General features: G+C 39.9%; 1 protein-coding gene across 2 annotated transcripts in view; it reads right to left on the bottom strand.

Moving 5' to 3' along the window:
- POLD3 (DNA polymerase delta 3, accessory subunit) overlaps positions 1-21,706 on the bottom strand; it is a 41,401-nt gene extending 19,695 nt beyond the window's left edge. For both annotated transcript variants that reach the window (XR_003791556.1, XM_029209307.1), the window contains exons 1-6: positions 21,572-21,706; positions 20,141-20,196; positions 11,609-11,711; positions 7,452-7,491; positions 5,565-5,697; positions 476-740 (exon numbers count right to left, since the gene is read on the bottom strand). Coding sequence is in view for 1 of the 2 variants with exons in the window: in XM_029209307.1 (XP_029065140.1) it covers positions 476-740; positions 5,565-5,697; positions 7,452-7,491; positions 11,609-11,711; positions 20,141-20,196; positions 21,572-21,631 (657 nt within the window). In the remaining variant the exon portion in view is untranslated. The remainder of the gene's footprint in view (positions 1-475; positions 741-5,564; positions 5,698-7,451; positions 7,492-11,608; positions 11,712-20,140; positions 20,197-21,571) is intronic.
- Between the last annotated feature and the right edge of the window lie 274 nt (positions 21,707-21,980).

A 21,980-nucleotide genomic window follows, 5' to 3' on the forward strand; every position in this document is an offset into this window, starting at 1 on the left:
ATTATTTTTAATAGTATGAGACTTTTCTTAAGTCAATGCACTTAAGTTAGTTGAGATGACTGAACAATAAAAAACTAAGGAAAGGGATGAAAGAAAAAAACAAGAAAAATTCATTAAATAGAATGAGAATGTTAAATACACTGGCAAAGCCCAAAATATAGATGTTCCCAAATAACATACTGCTAATATACAATTCTTTGCATTATTTCAACTGGGTCTCACAATAATCTTATGATGTGTACAGGGCAGGCATTACATTTTACAGGAGAATCTGAGGCTTGGTGAGAAGCATTATCGAAAGAAAAAGGACTACTTCAGGTGAGAGTATCAAGAACTAAAGGATTTACACTAAAGCAGAAAAAACAGAACTAAATATCAGAACCTTAAATAATTAAACTACTACCACTGGAATTATTAAATGCTTTTCTAGTTACCCATTCTGAGCTGTAAAAGCATATTTTTAAAGAAGACTTACATTCGTTACTTCTTTAGCCTCTGTTTTGGTTTCCTTGTTGGCATCTTGGGTTTTAGAAACAGCTTTAGAAGCAAACATGCCCATGATTCCTTTGGGCTGCTGGGAACTCTGTTTGGGGATAGGTGGGCCATGACCATTGGTGGTCAATTCATTACTAGCTTGTGGCTCAGGTGATACCGGAAGATCTGACTGCTCAAACTTTTCAAAAGATGAGGATTCAGAAGGAGCTCTAGGGACGGCAGCTGCACACTGGATGGCACTAAACCTGAGGACAGAAATGTTACATTAAATTAATTGATGTCAACATCAAACCTTATTTTTAAACTCTTGTTTCTTCCCCACAATACTTTCTAACCCTAATACTGTAAAATAAGAAAATTTTAGAACTAGAATGGATTTTTTTTTTTAACATCTTTATTGGGTAGAATGGATTTTAGAAATTAGTTTGTGCAACAAGTACTGGAGAGGAGTGAGTGAAGTCCTAGATTATACATCTCGTTAGTAATAAAACTAAGATTGGAAGGTGTCTTCTACCAAGCCATATGGGTATTCTTGCTTTTTTGAAAAAAGCATCCTAATTCAAAATAGTAAGAATACACCAAACAATAATAAAACATTAGTAATTTCACCATCTTTGGTAAACCAAATGGTTATCTCTTGTTTTTAAAGACCTTCAACATATAGGGCTAGCAATACCATAAATACTGACTGAATCAAAATTAAGAGCTTTAAATATTAACAAATTTCCTGGCAACTCTCCTGGCCAGAATGGATCATGCTTTAAAACATGGAATAAGCTGGGAACAGAGCCATTGGCTTCTATAACCTGTGGTCCTTTAAAGTCACTTATTTAATAATTTATAATAATCCCAACTAAGAGCACCAGACAAGTATGCCCATAGCCAAGTGAAGAAATTTGGAACAATTTGCATGACGTATTAAAGGGAACATTCATCTCTTCTTCTCTAATAATTGTAAATGCGCCTGTTTCACAAAAATCCATAATGTAATGTTCTACATTGTGAATGGGTAACTGATCCAGCCTTGTCAAACAGTTGTACTTAAAGCAAAGTTTTCCAACGTTTCCTAACAAAGAAGAACATTTTATTTCACTCAGTCTTTTGCTTATTGAGGGTAGGTAAGAGCTCCTTGAAGGTAAGTATATTATTCACCTTTTATATTTCAGGCACCCAGTACAAGACCTGGCACAGGAAAATACAGGTTGAAAGAAAGATTATTTAAGTCACTGAAAGTGAGGCTTCTGGCTTCTCTCCTTTCTTTAGTGTATCATCTCAACTTGGGATGGGAGAAGATGGAGGTTAAGAAACTATGTGGTGATAGCAATTATCTTACAGATCAACCAGGCACAACTCTGAGATTAACTGGCCTAAGATAAAAAATCCCCGATAATATCACTTAATTTCTGAAGTAACTTTAGGCTGAACAGCCCTGAGCTAGAGTCCACAGCTCCAGAAACCTTCCACTGATTTATTACAGTCCACATAGAAAACTCCACATTAACACAAATATTTTGTGCATCAGAGTTAAGAACAGACGGAAATCATTTCCTTTCACTCACCACTCTTCCTCTCTGGCCCTGCAGTGCTTCCATGTACAGGGAAAGAGAGCAATGTTTTATTTCATTGTCAACATCTAAAGTTGGCCCCGAGACAACTCTTTCTCCATTCGGTCTACATTCCACACCTTAGGGTCAGAACCAGGAATTGGCAATGAGGAAGAGACCAGGTTAGGCTGGGAACATGTCCGAAGAGAGAAGAATCTGCTCAATCTAAAATTTCAACTTTCTTCCTGTCACAACACTTCTTAAAACACATGAAACAATGTGTCAGATCTCAGTTGGCCCATGATTCTCAGGACCAAATACAAACTTCTTTACTGGAGATAAATTCCTCACATTTCTACCGAGGATACTTTAAGTATTTAAGTAAAGTTTCATTAAAGTGCTTCCTACTATCACATTTGTACTTGCCATGTTTATCTTAGCGGTCCCTATGCAAATTTCATTGTGGACTTTCGAGTCACTTTTATTCTTGTTTGCTTACTTACTAGATACAACAGAATTGATTTTTAGAGTTTGACATACCACTAGATTTTAATACAGATTATTTTTGAAATCTAATAATACAACTTACATAAACATATCTGGGTGTTAATGTTTTCTTATAATCCTTCCCTAAAAGACACCAGACATAAATTACTCTTTAGCTGTATATTCATTATTTATCTAATAAATATTTGTGTCTATTATACTCAAGGTTTTGAGCTGAAGGAAAAAAAAGAACCAATGTCTACCATTAATTCACTCAACAATTATTTACTTTATGCTTACCATTTGCCAGGCACCATTTTGGGTATACAGTGGTTAACAAAATAGACATGATCCCTATGCTCATGGAACTTACAGAAATTATTTTTGGCAATCCTATACCTATTTCTCCTCAAGGACCCAACTTTATCAGTTATCCCATCCCCCCCCGAGTATCTTCAACCATTTCTTCTTTTTATAGCTCTTTCCTAATAATACAAGTTCAAGGCATTCTCAACTTTAAAAACGTATAGGGCTTCCCTGGTGGCGCAGTAGTTGGGAGTCCGCCTGCCGATGCAGGGGACACGGGTTCGTGCCCTGGTCTGGGAGGATCCCACACGCCGCGGAGCGGCTGGGCCCGTGAGCCATGGCCGCTGAGCCTGTGCATCCGGAGCCTGTGCTCCACAACGGGAGAGGCCACAACAGTTAGAGGCCCGTGTACCGCAAAAAATAAATAAATAAATAAATAAAAATGTATATATATCCTCCCTGAGCCTCAATTCCTCTGTAGCAGGTTACCTCTCTTTTTCCTCCATCTTACCATCAAATTTCCTGGAAAGTTGTCCCTATCTGCTGTCTCACTTCCTTATATCCCGATCTACCCAGCTGACCAGAAGCTGGTTGCTCCACTGAAACTGCTCTTACCAAGGCCATCACTTTTCAGTTCCTGTTTTACTCAGCTTCTCAGCAAGGTTTGATATTGTCAACCAGTCCCTCCTTCTTGAAACTCTCTTCTTAGTTTTTAGAACTCCAGACACTCTCATGATTTTCCTCTTATCTCTGGCTGCTCCCTCTTAGGTCCCTCTTTTCTGCCCACCCCTTAAAAAACAGCTGTCACTTAAATAGTGCTTACTGTGTGCCAAGCACTGTTCTAAGTGCTTTACATATATTAATTCATTTAATCCTCTACAACCCTGAGGCTGATACTAATTTTATTAGTTTCATTTCACTGATGAGGAAACTCAAGCAGAGAGATTAAATAATTTGCCCAAGGGGTTACACAGCTAGTAACTGTGGCTAGAGTTTCATAACTTTCTGCCCTTCTTTCAGTCTATGCATTCTCTCTGCATGACTGTATCTACTGCTGTAGCCCAATTAATTATCTATTTTCTCTGATTCCAAAATCTCTCTCTTTACCCTCAGATTTCTCTCCTTAGCTCTAGACTCCCTATCTATTGCAAAGGACACCTCCACTTGGACTCCCCAAGTTGGGTACTAAAACTCAACACGTCCAAAGCCAATTCATCATTTTTCCCTTCTCCCAAAGCCTGCTCCTCCTCCTATGTTCCTCTTCTTAGTGATGGTACCATTATCCATCCAGCAATTCAAGCCAGAAACACGGCCATCATCCTTAACACCATGAACCCCGCCCCCATCCCCACCATACACACTCTCCTGGTCCCTAACCACTACCACACCATCCAGCTTTTGATGGTATGGCCCTTTAACCTCTGTACCTCTCCATTTCCAACACCACTACTATGTGTCAGGTAACTATCATCTCCACCTTGAATCACTGCAACAGTTCTCCTTCCTGATGGCCTTGCCTTCAGATTATTCCCTTCAGATCCATTTTCACCATGATAGAGTGATATTTTTATGATGCAATTCTGATCATTTCAATCATCTGCTTCAAAATCTTCAGTGGCTCCCCTGTGCCCTTGGAATAAAGCCTCAACTCTTTATCCTAGTAGTCAAGCATAGAGTCTGATTCCTTGCATCATTATTTTCTGCCTCTCACTCTAATTTCCAGCCATAGAAAACTACTGCGGTTCTGCATAAGCACCACGTGTTCTCTCAGCCTTGTCCTTACTCTCCCACTTCCCTCTGACTGGCTACTTCTACTAGGCCTTCAGGCCTCAACTTCAATGCCGTACCCTTCAAGAAGCCACCTCTGTCTTGACTCCTCACTCCACCCCAACCAAAAAGGGGGGATGAGTGTCCCCTAATATCCTCCCACACTCTTATTCATATTGTAGCACTGTCACACTATACTGTAATTGCCTCCCATAGGATCACCAAGCAGGTAATGGACCATATTCACTCTATAGTATGTGGCATGTCACAAGTACTCATCAGATCTTTGTTGAATTAATTCAAATTATTCTGCTTAGTACCTATCAAAGTAGTAGGTGTTCACTATATTTCTGGGGATCTGGCCTGAACGTTCCATACAAAGTAGGCGTTTGACCAAAGCTCAAAAGAGTTTAAGTAACTTGTCCAAAGCTCCTGGGCCATGAGCAACAAAGCCAAAAATCAAGCCCATGACCATCAATTTCCAAAACCCATGTGCATTATAGTCCACCTCCTCCCTGTGCTGTGAAAGATACAAAAGATGAACAAGATCTGATCCTGGCTGTGGAAGATCAACTGATTTTGGATGGAAGGTAGAGGAATATTAAATTAGGAATAGTTTTTTGAAGGATAACATTTGAACTGGCTCTTGACAGATGGGTAGGATTTAGACAAGCAGAGACTGGGGTAAAGGAGTAATGAGGGGGCCCAACAAACAACATTTCTGGTAGTAGTGACAGGATAAATACATGAGAAATAGATTTATGGGGAGTCTACTGAGGTTTTCAGTATGGGTTGTAGCTGCTATTTTTCACCTTATGATGCACTAATAAAACCAGGCATGTGTCTTACTGCAAGATAAATGGGGTTTTACTAGACTTGGCGTTCACTCTTAAGAGGCAGCCACTGTGTAAACATCTTACAAAATCAATTCGTAAAGAAGCCCACAAGAAACATTAAGGAGCTCACTTGCTGCAGTTCTGCAAGTTGCTTTTAAGGATGTCATAGTCGGTATTGAACAGAGGCCCACTGTCCTTTAGCATGGCTTTCTGGATGCTGTACACATGTACACTGGCAGTCACAGCTAGCTTGGACTTCACTGCTACAAGTCAACAGGAAAAGCAGTCTGTTAATACACAAACTTCATAGTATGTGGGGAGTTTAACAAGAAACCCTTCTGCATTAAAACCATTTGTAATCTGTGGTGGTCCAAAAAGCTCTAAAAGGCCAAACAGTATTATATACAGTATGATATCGACTCTTCTGTCTGTGACAAGGACATTATGAAAGGTAGGTGGTGGTGAGTCAGTTCTAAGTACAGTACTGTGAAGGTATCACTCATCCAGTGGACACTCAGTAAATATTAATGAATAATTGATGATACTATGATGTGTTTTTTTTCCCCCCCCAGTCAGGGAAGAATCTTATACTCTAGCATATAAACATAGCAACTGAGGAATAAGTAATTTCTGAGAAGTCTCGCTTATATAATTCAATTTTAGTTTACAAAAAGAAACTCTATATAACAAAAATACTACTAACCAGATGAGTCTGCAGAGGAAATACAGAAAAGAACATCACAAGAACAAATTTTAGGTTCCATGAAGGAAGGGACCATGCCCAACTTGTTCGAAGTCTCTAGTGCCTAGCACAGAGCTTGACAGAGTAGATACTCACTATGTATCTACTGAATGAATAAATCTACCACTGTGGGAATTCAGAAAGAAAATATTGGACATTTCCACCATTTTGAATACCTCAAAGTTAATTTATAAGAAAACAACTCCACTGGTAGGCATCTTTATATACAAAGTACAACACTGCAGGTTTTGTCTTGAGACATAATCCAAGATCGTGTGGCTGACTATTACAAAATTCCTTTGAATTGGGTACTAAAAAATAGAACAGTAGCATTAATAGTCTTGAAATGGGTAGACGAATTTAATTTAGAAGTTATACTAAGTTCTTCTGACTTCAGAAAAGCATTCTTTAATTTTCTTCCTAAAAAAACTGTTATGGAATACAACACAATATTTAGAGACCATTGTCTTTTGACAGTTGATGAGGTGTTCCATATGGTATTCATAATAGTTTTTTACATGTCTGTCACAGTTTTGAAATCCCATGATAAAAGCGCTTTATTAATGTCAGCAGCCATTGGCCTTAAAAATGGGAAATTAGTGTAGTATCATATTTTAACATGTTTCAGAAATTACTAATAAAAAGAATACATGGCTCTCCAGTAAAACAGCTAAATGTATATGAGATGTTAATGACACTGATGCCATAAGAGAAAAAACTTGGGCTTCCCTGGTGGCGCACTGGTGAATCTGCCTGCCAATGCAGGGGACACGGGTTCGAGCCCTGGTCTGGGAAGATCCCACATGCCACGGAGCAACTAGGCCCGCTCGCCACAACTACTGAGCCTGCGCGTCTGGAGCTTGTGCTCCACAACAAGAGAGGCTGCGACAGTGAGAGGCCCGCACACCGCGATGAAGAGTGGCCCCCGCTCGCCACAACTAGAGAAAGCCCACACACAGAAACTTAGACCTAACACTGCCAAAAATAAATAAATAAATTTATTTTTTTAAAAAAAAGGAAAAACTTGGGCTTCCCTGGTGGCGCAGTGGTTGAGTGTCCGCCTGCCGATGCAGGGGACGCGGGTTCGTGCCCCGGTCCGGGAAGATCCCACATGCCGCGGAGCGGCTAGGCCCGTGAGCCATGGCCGCTGAGCCTGCGCATCCGGAGCCTGTGCTCTGCAACGGGAGAGGCTACAGCAGTGAGAGGCCCGCGTACCGCAAAAAAAAAAAAAAAAAAAAAAAAAGGAAAAACTTGCTAGATCACTATAATACTTACCTTCCAATTTATCTTCTCTCACTACTGCAACCTTGTGGCACTGTAACAAAATAACACTTCATTGGTATTTAAGTAGTACAACTTGCAATTCTAACGTTTCCTTGCCAAAAATTCATTTGCACTTGGATGTGAAATCAGCAACATTAGGTACCCCTGAAAATGTATGTTACAGTTTAATAAAGTCAGACTCATTTTTAACTTGCTTACTTTGAAACTTCTCAATCAGGTTAAGGAAAGTGAGAGAGTGTAGATATCAGTACCAAAAAAACCCCCAAAACTCAAAAAAACACAGCAGCTCAAACTAGTGTGAGGAAAAGAGGACTTTTTACTAAGTAATGTAATGAGAATTACTGTATAATCATATGGAACCAGATAAAAATTGGATCTCTCACACCATACAAAAAAAATAAATTCTAAATGGATCAGAGATCTAAATGTAAAGAATGAAACACATATATATATAGTATGCACAGGAAGAAAATATGGGTGAATTCTTCTATAAACTAATATAACCTGAGAATGAGGAAGTTTCTTGAGTATAATTCAAAATCCAGAAATAACTGAAATAATCCATAAAAACTAAAAAATCATTTTTGGATGATGAAAAAAAAAAACTTTAAGCAACGTAAAAAGACAAATGGTAAAGTGGGAAAAATATCTGCAACTTACATCACAAAGGGTTAATATATAGTTTCTAAAATAGAGAAGATAAAGACTAACTATCCTTTTGAAAATCGGCAAGAGGTATGAAGAAACAGTTCACAGAAGAGAAATGCAGATGACCCTGAAACAGGACCACATGTGCTGTGTAGAAACAGATGCTCTCCTACATTGCTGGTAGCAATGAAAAATGGAGAGGTATTTGGCAATACCCAACAAAGTTTATATATATCCTACTTCTAGGAACGTAACCTTAAAACACACTGGCAAAAACATACAAAACACATATACACTGAGCTATTCACTGCAGCACTATATGTAATAGCCAAAGATTGTAAATAACTCAAATAACTATCAATAAGGGACTGCTGAATAAACTAAGGTATATCTATCAATGTAGGAGCATGTGGCTGTAATAAGGAAAGAGAAACATTTCTATAACTGCAACAGAGTGATGCTCGGGATAACCTAGAAACCTTAAACTGTTTTCAGTCATCATATGGTTAGTAAAATTGTTGGGTTTGCTTTTCTAAATCTCATATATTTGGCTAAAGCAAATAAATGTTTATTTTAATGTTAGGAACAACCAAAATTCACAACATAAGAAAAAAGAACAATATAAAATCAAGTAAGTTTTTAAAAAATATAATTGTAAATTTGAACTGGGAATTTGACGTGTCTTCATAATGCATTTTCTCTTAAAAAAAGCATTCTTAAAAATGTCATGTTCTACAAAATTGTAAAATAAAAATTACAGAGCTTATGATAAAAAGAGCATTAGAAACTAATCACTCAAACCTATGTAATAGGAGCCCTAAAAACAATAACTGGTACCCTCAGGAGAAAATATCGCAGCCCAGACAGTTCACTGTGACTAAACGCTGCCTTAGGGGATATTAGAAATGCATAAAAACAATGCAGTGGAAATGCCAGTGCTAAAACAACGTAGACCAGAGTAGAGCTACGGTTCAGGGGGATCCTATTAAGGGGGACACAGGAGTTGAGTTCAGCATCCATAATCCCAGAGGCTGGCTGGGGACAAGCCTCTAGAGCTTTTTATCAGTTAAAGAAAAAGGGAAAACATAGCTAGTTGATGAGAGAAAGTTCTTCTTTATAGAAGCATTCCAGCCAATAAATCCAGAAGGAATGACAGAATTAGAACATCACTATTTTGTAACTCCTAGTGAATTAATGATCTAGGCAATGATAAAAATCAATCTCAGCTAAAATCATTAGATGAAAAGCTAATGGGGGACCTAATAAAGAATGGATCAAGTAATAACCTCTAAAAGAATCAACCAAACATTTCGTTGAAATTTTCAAAAATTCTCTGGAAGACTCTCCAGGATGAGATTAGAAGGAGGCTTTTACTTTCTATGTATTATCAAGCATTTTTTACAATAATGATCGTTGGAAAAATAGAAATTATTCGTATGTTTAAAAACCCATACAAAGCCTATGTATCTTTTTTTCTTTCTAGAAACACTTAAATTGGGCTTCTCTGGTGGCACAGTGGTTGAGCCTGCCTGCCGATGCAGGGGACACGGGTTCGTGCCCCGGTCCGGGAAGATCCCACATGCCGCAGAGCGGCTAGGCCCGTGAGCCATGGCCGCTGAGCCTGCACGTTTGGAGCCTGTGCTCCGCAACAGGAGAGGCCACAAGAGTGAGAGGCCCGTGTACCGCAAAAAAAAAAAAAAAAAAAAACTTAAAAAAGAAATGAGAAAGAATAAGAACAAAACCTGACATTATGCTTAATAATCTGCCTTTTCTTGGCCTGGCTCTCTTAAAAGAAAAAAGCATGGATAAGCATCCACACTTGGTCAGTAATTAATTCTACAGGGTTCCACAGGGCAGGGCTCTAAAATTCTCACAACCACTTCAACCACAGAAACCCTACTCTTAATATATTTTATATTTTAGGATTCCAAGATTTCATTTGATAAAGTGTTCTGCTGCTTTAAAAAAAGGTGGGCAAAAAAAAAAAAAAGCTGGGCAGAATTTAAATGCCCTCTTAAACTTAGAAACAGAAGGCTTTATACAAGCAAACCACAGCACAGAAGTTTTTAATTGATCATGGGTTGCACATCTTTTTGAAAAATGGTCTCAAAAAAATGCACTGAGGAACACAATTTGAATGTACTTTCAAGGGTTCACCCAAGAATCCCTTGAACCCTAAAGACCATGCAAGAATCTGAAATTAAGAACCTCTATCATATGGGTTAGAATAAAAATCTACAACTTTATCTTAAAACATAAATTCTTAACCTTGGACCCTTGTTCAAAAGATCTGTCAACACTGAAAATTTCATGAATATGTCAACATATGCATTTTTCTTTCAGATTCTCAAGGAATCAGTGACCAAAAAAAGAATAGAAACCACTGCTTTAAAGGTACACAGTGATTCCCCGGTAAAGAATTGACTATGACTAAATGGAAGGCTTTGACTAAACTCAAGAAAGAGACAGAGGGAGCTGATTAATCCTGGAAACAAAAGAAGGCATCCAGATGCAAACTTTGGCAGAATCCATTCAAGGGCCATACAGGGAGAGGATTCTGGTCAGGTTTATTTCTGAGAGCAAATGAATCAGGTGTGCTTAATCTGGTTTCAGATATATAATGATATCTGATTCCATCTACACTTGCAAATATCTTAATTAACATCTGGCTGGCCAAACAGCTTACCAACAAGAACAGAATATGCTACTCAGAGAATATAAGGATCTGATACCCCTAGCAGTTTTGTTTCTCCTTGTAAATTACTAAATTGCCATTCCAGTTTTGAATCTCACATGCTTGGGACTCTATTGATACAAGACAAATCCAGTCAGTATTTTGATAAATCTGGCTTCTGAATTTATGAACCTTAGGGAAAGTCAAAAGGGAAGAGGAAAACATTATCAGTGGATCTCTGAGGAGGAGTCTTGATCCCTGGGCTAAATTCTCTAGGGTTGGTGGCTATGGGAGCAAAAGAACCTTCAGGTAAGAGGTTTGGGAAGTAAGAACAGAGGAGGTGTGCCTCAGTTTGGGGAGGAAGCAAAAGAGGAGGAATTATCAAAGTTCCAAGGATCAGTCTAGTATGGGAGAAGGAATGGAGTTATCTCAGCAGAGCTTCTGGGACGAAAGCTCAGATTAAAATCAAGTTCACTTAAAAAAAAAAATTGTACTTGCTGAACACCTGAGTTTGTGGCTTGACATTTGAACGGGCTGAAAATTAACCACCATTGTCTCCAATATACCTTCAAATGGAAGAAAGAGGAGTAAGAGAAGCAGTTCCGAATGTCTTGTTGCCTAGGAAAATTGCACAACGATAGTCTCTGTATCACAGCCGAGATATTACCCAAACTTCTCAAGAGTTTTAGGTTTAGTCTAAAAATCCAAAATAATCACCATCTTCAAGTAGCTTTTTAAAATTTCCATAATACTGAATCTTGTTTTTGCCCTGTGCTGTGTTATATAACACTATTTATAGCTCAAACACATTTAAACTCAAACTTACGGAATGTCCATTCTGAATGAGACTGCCAGACACTAAATAAGTGACATGCAGTTGGGCTCCTGAATTTTCCTTTCGCTTCCTTTCAACATAATCATACAGCATCCTGTTACAAACAAAAGGCACAAGTAAGTCATTAGTAAAAGTTTACCTCATCAACTCTTAATTCATGACTTAAAAGTTAGATATATTAAATCTGACAGTCCATCAAATATTCTACAGAATATTTTTGCTCTGTCCCTGGACAGAGAGTTAAAAAAAGATGAATGGAACATAGGGGTTGGGGTCAACTTGTATTGAGCTGGCACAGTGACCAAGCAACTGAAATAAAAGAAATCTAATAATTGGTCAAGTGGGACTGAGCCTGCACTAAAAGAGGCAAAGACATATAATGGACAGAATAACCAATCAAGGATAAGTTCAGTCACTATATAGCCATTTGATCCTGGATAAATTAATTAGTTTTTCTAGGCCCCTTTCTATCCTGAGGTATAATTTGGGAGGGCTGTACAAGATTGGCAATTCTCTGTTAATCTGGGATTCCTGTGGCCATCCATAACCCTCCATCCCGGACTTCCATGGTGGTCCAGTGGTTAAGACTTCGTGCTTCCAATGCAGGGGGTGCAGGTTCGATCCCTGGTCGGGGAACTAAGATCCTACATGCCTCGCAGCACGGCCAAAAAGAAAAGAAAAAAGAAAGAAAGAAAGAAAAAAAAAAACACAAGCCTCCATCCCTCAAAACTGTAAGCAAAATGTAGGTGTTTTTTTGCAGGGGAAGAGGGGAGAGGGTAGAGATGGTTCAAGGTTTTCAACAGATTTGCAAAAGGATTACTCCAGAACGTTAAGAACCACTATGTAGATGATTGTAAGTGTACAGCTCTGAAGTTCCAATTTTATGATCATTCAGAATCAATGCTGTTTCAAAACTGCAAATGTAACAGCTTACTCACACTGTCCAGTATTCATTAACCTGAGACTGCCAAACACTCAATATAGAAATAATGTTGCTTTTATAACATTCCCTAAATTCATTTTTATCCTTATGATCCACTTAGAAGCTGATTCCCCTCAATAACTTACAGTTTAACAAAAACATCAACCAAGAGACATCATTTGTGTCATTTATTTCAAGAAACATTTACCAAGCCTCTATGACATGTCATACTTCTGGCAAGAATAAGGGAAACTCAACCTACACTGTTGACTACTCTCTTAGCTTCCTTGATCCAATGCCTCACTGAGTCTCCTGCCACCTCTCTAACTGCCTCTGATCCATTTCCTGCACAGACTTGTACTTGACTACCTACTCCTTTTCTGTACTGCTGGGGCTGTCTTCAGCTATCTTTTCTCTGTATATATTAGAGTGACCAATGATCTGGGTTTGCCTGGATCTGAGGGGTTTCCTGACATGGACTTTCAGTTCTAAAACCAACAGTCCAGGGCACACCAGGATGATTGGTCACCTTACTAAATCTTCTCCTTGATCCATTTCATTCATCCCCATGGCTTCATTTATTCCCAACAACAACATCATCTGCTCAAACCACCCAAGCCAGAAATCTGGGAGTCGTTATCCCTCACTTTTCCCAGTCCGGTGAGTTGCCAAATCTTGTCAGTTTTCCATCCCAAGTAATTCTTGACTCCATGCCCTCCAAATATCTTGACTGGACTATTTCAATTCCAAGTGTCAATGCCTTCCTCACACCACCTTCCCATTCATTATCCACAAGGCTGCCAAGGTGAAGTTTTAAAAATGCAAATCAAGTCATTCGGTCAGCAAAACCTTAATGAGTGGCTACTTCATGCTCTATGCCTTGGGGATAGAGCAGAGAACAAAGCAATCAAAGTTTCTATCCATTCAGAGTTTGCACTGCAGAAAAGAGAGATACAATAAACAAACAAGTAAATATATGTCAGATGGTAGTAAATCTATGGGGGGAAAAAAAGATTAGGAGAATAGAGAGTGCCTGAGAAGTTTTGCTATTTTATATGATTAGGGAAGGACTCCTTCCCTGCGGGAAGTTACAGAGCCGCCCATGTGAATATCTAAGGGAAGAATGTTCCAGGCAGAAAGTACAGCAAATCCAAAGGTTCTGAGGCAAGAATGTAAGCAAGGTGCAAGGAACGGAAAAGAGGTGAGTGTGCTGAATAAGGAAGAAGGGAAGAAGAGAGCCAAGCACCAGACATTTAGGGCTTTGTGGCTCTATGTAGGAAGGAAGTCCTCAGAAGGTTTAGAGCAAAAACAACATGATCTCACCTTTCAGGAGGATTCCTGACTGCTGTGTGGAGAATATACTGTTAAGGGGCAAGGAAGGAAGCAGGGAGAACACTTACAGGCTACTGCAATCATCTAGGCTAGAGATGATGGTGGCTCAGACTACAGTGGTAGCAATGGAGCCAGTAATCAGTGGATGAATTCTGGGGACATCTTAAAGGGAGAAACAACAGGATTTGCTGATGGACGGACTGTGGGGTATGAGAGAAAAACAAATCAAGGATGACTGGATTAAGCAACTCAAAGAATAAAGCTGTCATTCACTGAGACAGAGAAAAGCAGAAGGAGGCGATGTGGGAGAAATTAGGAGTTAAGTTTTGGGGCATGTTAAATCTGAGATACCTATTAGTCATTAAGTGCTGTTAAAAAGTAGCTGATTATTCTTAGCTGAAGTATTATTCCTTGTTCAAAAGTTTTCAGTAGCACCCCATCCCCTAAGGAGCAACTCCACAGGTCTATCAGTGACATGTAAGACATTTCTTGTTCTGGCCCCTGTATCTCTCACCATTCTCCCACACTCACACAATTTTCAGCCTTATGAAACATTCTGCAGTTCCCCTGGCTCTTCGGTATGCCCCTCCTTCTGCCTAGAATGCTCTTCTCAGACCTCATCCACCTAATTCCTCATCAAGATAGCAGCTCAGTTATCACCTCCTATGTGAAGCCTTCCCTAACACCACTAGGCCAGCAGGGCACCCTTGCCATCTAACAGGACCTATCCCATATCTGTTATTATAGTTACCACACCGTATTTCAATTACTTAGTTTATGTATCTGACATCCCCACTAGATTATACACATCTTGAGGAAAAAAAATCAACATTTTTGTTGATTCCTCTATCTTGTTCTCTTTAGTGTGTCCTTCCAAGCAGCAATTATGTTAGGAAAGATGAGGAACACAGAGTCATGAACGTTTTGGTTTATTTATGCTAGTTAGGACCAGGCTAGCAGAAGAAATGGTAGGAAGGGACCATGCCCAAGATGCTTTGAGCTTGCTGGCGAAACACACTGTCTTTTATCAACAATTCAGTCTTGCTTGTATCATCATAGTCACTGTCCTCTGTGCACTTATCTCCCCAAATCAGGCCCAGTTCTCTTTTATATTAATAAGATTGTCAGAACTGCACAAACTCTTAAAAAAATTTCTGCATACCTTTTGAATCTCTAAGACATGTTCATCTAATTTGATTATGCCAAACACCTTACCAACAAAACATGCAAAGTATTCTTAAATATGAGTAACAATGCATATGACTTCTTACAAGGTGCACTTCCTACACACATGATTAACTATACCTTCGCATCTTCTCATCCCTCCTGATCAGTTCCACCCATAATTTTCCCATAGGATGAACACAGTGTATACCTATATTGTCTTCCCTAATCTAATTCCTTCACAGCATTTTTATAACCTGAAATTATCTTGTTTAAATCAATGATGGGAAGGGTCTTGTCTGTCAAGTTTGCTGTTTTATGACAGAGCCTAAAATATGCTAAAAACTGAAAAAATATTTCTCTATTGCATCCAAGCAAATAGTAACAACCATGCCCAGTCACTGTCCTCAGTGCCAGCAGTGAAACTTTAAATGCTCTCACTATAGTTAAAAGAAAAAAGGGTGATCTAACCTTGCACCTAAAGCAATTAGAGAAAGAAGAACAAAAAAACCCCAAAGTTAGCAGAAGGAAAGAAATCATAAAAATCAGATCAGAAATAAATGAAAAAGAAATGAAGGAAACGATAGCAAAGATCAATTAAAAAAAAAAAAGGTGACAGGGCACTCTAAGTCTCAGTTTTCTCATCTGTTAAAAAAGGTTGATAGGGATTTCCCTGGTGGTGCAGTGGTTAAGAATCCGCCTGCCAATGCAGGGGACACGGGTTCAAGCCCAGTCCGGGAAGATCCCACATGCCACGGAGCAACTAAGCTCGTGCGCCACAACTACTGAGCCTGCGATCTAAAGCCAGCGAGCCACAACTACTGAAGCCTGCACGCCTAGAGCCCATGCTCAGCAACAAGAGAAGCCACAACAATGAGAACCCCACGCACCGCAACGAAGAGCAGCCCCCACTCGCAACAGCTAGAGAAAGCCCACGTGCAGCAATGAAGACCCAATGCAGCCAAAAATAAATAAATAAATAAAATAAATTTTAAAATAGAAGATAATTTATTGCTAAAAAATGCTAACTATCGGGCTTCCCTGGTGGCGCAGTGGTTGAGAGTCCGCCTGCTGATTTAGAGGACACAGGTTCGTGCCCCGGTCCGGGAAGATCCCACATGCCACGGAGCAGCTGGGCCTGTGAGCCATGGCCGCTGAGCTTGCGCGTCCGGAGCCTGTGCTCCGCAATAGGAGAGGCTACAACAGTGAGAGGCCCGCGTACCACACACACACACAAAAAAAAGTGCTAACTATCATCTGAGCCTTCAGCAAGTCATAATCTTTTTGTTGGTGGAGGGTTTGAAACACGATGAGAATTACCAAAATGTGACACAGAGACAACAAATAAGCAAATGCTATTGAAAAATTGGCACCCACAGACTTTGTCAACACAGGGTTGCCACAAACCTTCAATTTGTAAAAACAAAAACAAAAACAAACAAAAAAACGCAGTATCTGCGAAGTGCAGTAAAGTGAAGAACAGCAAAATGAGGTAAGCCTATACACATTTTAGGGCTTCACTTATAAATAAGCTTGGACCAACACAGTGTATTCTTATTGTGAGGACTGAAGCATTTTTAGTATAACAAGCACAAGATACATAGAAATGTTAAATAAAGTGATAATTATTGATTTAAGAGCTAAAACTACAGAACTCTCAGAAGAAAACACAGTACATCTTCATGGTTTACTTGGGTTAGGCAAAGCCTTCTTAGATACTATATAAAAAGCACAGGCAACAACAACAAAAAAAAACTGAACTCCATCATCAATAATAAGAACTCTTATGCTTCAAAGGGCACCATCAAGGAAGTGCAAAGAAATCATTATCTGATCAGGGACTTGTCTCTAGAATATATAAAGAACTCTTACAACTCAATAATAAAAAGACAAACACAATGGAAAAAATGGGCAAAGGATCTGAATAGCTATTTCTCCAAAGAAGATACACAAATGATTAATAAGCACATGAAAAGATGATCAATGTCATTAGCCATTACAAAAATGCAAATCAAAACCATAATGATACTGCTTCACACCCACCAGGATGGCTAAAATTTAAAAAGACAGATAACAGAGTTGACAAGAATGCTGAGAAATCAGAACCCTCATACCTTGGTGGTGGGATTGTAAAATAGTGTAGCCACTTTGAAAAATAGTTTCTCAGCTCCTCAAAATGTTACATATGACCCAGAAATTCCAATCGTAGGTGTATACTAAGAGAACTGAAAACACATGTCCACACAAAAACTTGTACACAAATGTTCATAGTAGCATTATTCATAACACGCCAAATGTGGAAAAAACCTAAATGTCCATCAACTGATGAATGGATAAACGAAATGCTATATATCCATATGTTATAGGTTGAATTGTGTCCCCCCAAAAAAGATATGTTGAAGTCCTAACCACCAGTACCTCAGAGTATGACCTTATTTGGAAATAGGGTCTTTGCAGATGTAATAAGTTAACATGAGGTCATACTGGAGTAGGGTGGGCTCCTCATCTACTATGACTGGTATTCTTGTTTGTTTGTTTTTTTAATGGTATCAACTGCTTTTTATTGAGCACATATTAAGTACTTTCCATAAAATTCAATCTGCACCCTGACCTTAGAAGCTACATGTTTTTATTATTCCCATTTTTCAAACAGAGACAGAAGCTCAGAACCTAAGAGTGGTGACTCAAGTGGGTAACTAAGCTAAATGAGTGGATTCTGATTCTGGATGCATGGCCTCCAAAGCCAGTGTTTGTAACCCTAAGGCTCCTGTGCCTCGAACTCTGCTCTGCTGGCATTGGCTGGAGGGAGCCAGGATGAGCCTCTAAGGGTTAGGCCTTCCAAACAGGAGCCACCAAGCCTGGTGTCTCATCTGTCTCCCAGTTTAGCCTAACTGGTATCCTTATAAGATGGCTATGTGGAGATACAGACACACAAGGAGAATGCCATGTGCTATGAAGGCAGATACTGGGGTTATGCAGCTACAAGCCAAAGAATGCCAAACATTGCTAGCAAACCACCAGAAGCTAGGAAGAATCAAAGAAGAATTTTTCTCTACAGGTTTGAGAAGGAGCATGGCCCTGCCAACATCTTAATTTTGGACTTCTAGCCTCCAGAACTGAGACAATAAATTTCTGTTGTTTTAAGCCACCCAGTTTGTAGTATTCTGTTATGGCAGCCCTAGAGAACTAATATACTATATAATGGAATATTATTCAACCATAAAAAGGAATGAAGTACTGATACATGCTACAACATGGACAAACTTTGAAAATATTATGCTAAGTGGAGGAAACCAGACACACAAGATTACTTATTATTAATAAGTAATCTTAAGTATTAATAAGTATTAATAATTACTTATGATTCCATTTATATGAAATGTCCAGGATAGGCAAATCTATAGATGGAGAGTGTATTAGTGGTTGCCTAGTGCTTGGGGGTGGGGGGAGAAGAATGATGACGGACTACTAACAGATACAGGGTTTCTTTTGGGGGGTGATTAAAATGTTCTGAAATTAATTATAGTGCTAACTGCACAACTCTGTAAATATATTAAAAATCAATGAATTGTACATTTTAAATGGGTGAATTGTATGGTATATGAAACATATGTAAATAAAGCTGTTTTTAAAAAAAATAATTATGAAAGAAAGTAACAGGGTGCATGACAGAGAAAGAGGAGTAGGGACACCTGAAATAGAGCATTAGGGAAGAGTTGCTATATAAGTAATGTGTGAAATTTGAGCTGAAACCTGAACAATGAGGACAGCTGTGAGAAGAGCATTCCAGGCAGAGGGAATGGTACAAATTTCCTTGAGTGAGAATGGGCTTGAGACATCTGAGGAACAGAAAGGCAAATATGGCTAGAGTATAAGTGACGTAGAGAGTGGTATGGGATGAAACTGGTAGACAGGCAGGGGCTAGACAGCGTATTAATTCCATAAAAATTACAGGAAATAATTCCATAAAAATTATAGCTACAGTAAAATTGCAGGCAAGTTTATTTCATCTCCAGTCCTCAATATGCACCTTTAATCTCAATAGGCTTATATAGTAACAGTTACCTCATTTCATATTTAAACATCTATAACCATAACAAATAATTACTCTTATGGGTGTCTAATCCTAAAGTTACCTAAACCTGTTAGGTTTGGGCCAGGACTGGTCTCAGCAATGGCAATCTCATATAGTCAAAATCAGTCCGAACCCATCCCTGGGCCAAGAGTTTCAGGTCTTGAAGGCATAAACATCACAGTCAAAATTAAACTCCTAGATCTGCCAAACAGCAACCCAAATCAAGCCAAATCAACCCATTCTAGAGATCAGGGATTTTTTTTAAGACTCACAGAATGTTCCTATGACTCAAGGAATAGGGGAAAACCAAACCACCTTTAGGAATAACGCAAACAAAATGAGTATTTAACTCAATATATGTGCTCTCAGCCTGTTCACCAATTCCTACCCATTGGACATAGACAACACCTGCACATTTTCAGGTGAAGAAGTTAATTCAAAAAGCCTGCCCCTTCCATTTTGGCCCCAAGTTGGACTACAAGTTTCAGCAAGGAAAGGTGACAGGGCAAAATTCAAGAAGGGCAATGCTCTGTGTCATCCTGAACACTCCCTTTTTAGTTTCACTTAAATAGTTCTACCCTGTCTTATACTGTTACACAGCCTGTGTCAAACACCTGTTGACCTCATTATGGAAGTTATTTCAATGACACCCAGAGATGGGCCTAAGGAGCACATGTGAAAATGTAATGAAGATAAGATAACAGACATATAAATCTGAGATGTAAACAGAATTGGCTAGCCCATTTAATAAATCAGAAATAACAAAGTGATGTTAACCAGAGGGCAAGGCTACAAATAAATCCAGTAAACATATCACCACACATTTGTATACAAGTCCACCTATCTCCTAAATAATAGACAAAAGCATTAAAGGTAGTAAAAAAAGGTATTCATTCCCATTCCCCCTCAGGGTGGGTGGGGTGTGGGTTCTAACCTAGAGACTATCTGTAAAGCTAACAGAGCAAAAGAAAACAAACAAATAAAACCAAAAATTCCTATCAGATTAAAATTAGTAATAAATTGTACTTACTGTTTGGCCTGATTAACATGAACTCCTAGTGTATAGCTCAACCATTTGTATGTCACCTGCAAGAAGAAGGAGTTTTTTTTAATGTTTTATTAGATGACTCCAGAGTGCAGGTCAGTCCCAAGGGCTCCTAAAGATTCTTACTCTTAGACGATTAAGCCTTATAAATTACATTAGATGCCACCCCAGTTTTGCCAAGAACCATCCCCCTAGGCAAGTAGGACTCAGATATTTATCTTACAAATACTAAGAAGTTTGTATCACAGATAAATGCAAGAATCTAAAAAGAAAGGCTGAATATACACAGAAAAAAAATCTCATTTTTCTCACACTCCTTGTTTTACTAAGGCCCTTTTTTTCACATTCTGTCCTTTTTTGGGGCCACCACCAAAAACTATCCTCAAACTCACCCAGAAGCTAGGTTACTTTGGAGTGTATAACTCAGAAACTTCTGAGGAAAGTTGCAGCCATACAAATATTAAAGGGCACAGGTGGTAAAGGGGTCAGGGAATGAGTGAAGTTGTTGAATACTGTATCAAGAGGTTAGACTGGGAACTATTGGCATCAAGCTTTGATCTTCCTTCCATCCTTCGTTGAACTCTCCTGTCATTTGCCACTGCCTTATAACCTGTCACCCACCTCTCAAAGTCTTCCAATTCTAGACCCTGAGTTTCCAATAATTAGAAGACTTATATAGGTTAGGTAAAGACAGTGTGATGTAGAGGAAAGCACTAGCAAAAGAGACAGACCTAGGCTGGAAAACTGATTACCCCTTACTAACCACAAATAAATTATTTGGTCCCTCTGCTTCAACTGCCTTTTCTAGGGATACTTCCACCGACCTCTCGGTGGGTCACTGTAGAGACTAAACGCAATAATGTGTATCCAAAGCTCACAGTAGGCCCTCAGTCATCACGATTTGCGAAGCACTCTCACATCCATCGTTTCACTTGATCTTTACTCCAACCCTGTGAGGCAGGCCAAGCCTGTATCAATACCAAACTTCCAGGAGGAGGAAACCAACTGACGGCCGGAAGGTTAAACAACATGTCACTTAACCCGGTCAAAACACAGTTTCCTCAACTGTAAACTTGAGACTCAAACGCCAACCACGTCGTCAGACAGGTGTAGAGACGCCTTAGAAGCATTATCAACCAATGTCCCTACCCCCCCCCCCAGCCCCCGCCCCAGACCTCCGGGGCCCCGGGCCTGTGCACAGAACCCAGCACGCCCACCCAAAGGACTACGGATTTGCGCGCGGGCCACAGGTCCTCGCCGGCGAGTTATCGCTCGCCCTGGGGCACCAGGCGTGGGGACCGTCTCCCCTGGGCCAGTCCCCACGCGGCACACGCAGAGTCGTCAAGGCCCCCGCCGCCCTCGCTGGGCACAGGACCCCAGTCGCACGCCCGCATTCCCCAAATCCTAGCTCCTCACTATCTTGTTCTGGTCCGTGACGAACTCGTCTATATTTTCCAGATAAAACTGGTCCGCCATGGTGCCGCTACGCCGGGCCCCGCCGCCTCCGAGCTCCCCTGGCCACTTCAACTGCAGCTCCCGCCGGCGGGAAACGTCTTTCCTCCCTCGCAGGTCCTGGGTCGTTTCTCACAGCAACGGAGGCGACGCGCTACGGCGGCCGCCCGAGGGTCAAACTAGTGTCGGATACGGCGCAGGCTGAACGAAGCGGAGCTAATAGGACCGGACGGAAGTGAAGTCCTAGCAGCGCAGGCGTGCTCTGCAGGGGCTGAGTGTAGAACCCTAGTTTCAAATCCCAGCTTTGCCTCTTAGTGACTGACCCAGGGCAAAATACCTCACCTCTAGGAACCACAGTTTTTCCAACTCTAAA

This window comes from Monodon monoceros, unplaced genomic scaffold, assembly GCF_005190385.1.
Source record: "Monodon monoceros isolate NGI ecotype Baffin Bay Population unplaced genomic scaffold, NGI_Narwhal_1 Super_Scaffold_7, whole genome shotgun sequence".
NCBI lineage: Eukaryota > Metazoa > Chordata > Mammalia > Artiodactyla > Monodontidae > Monodon > Monodon monoceros.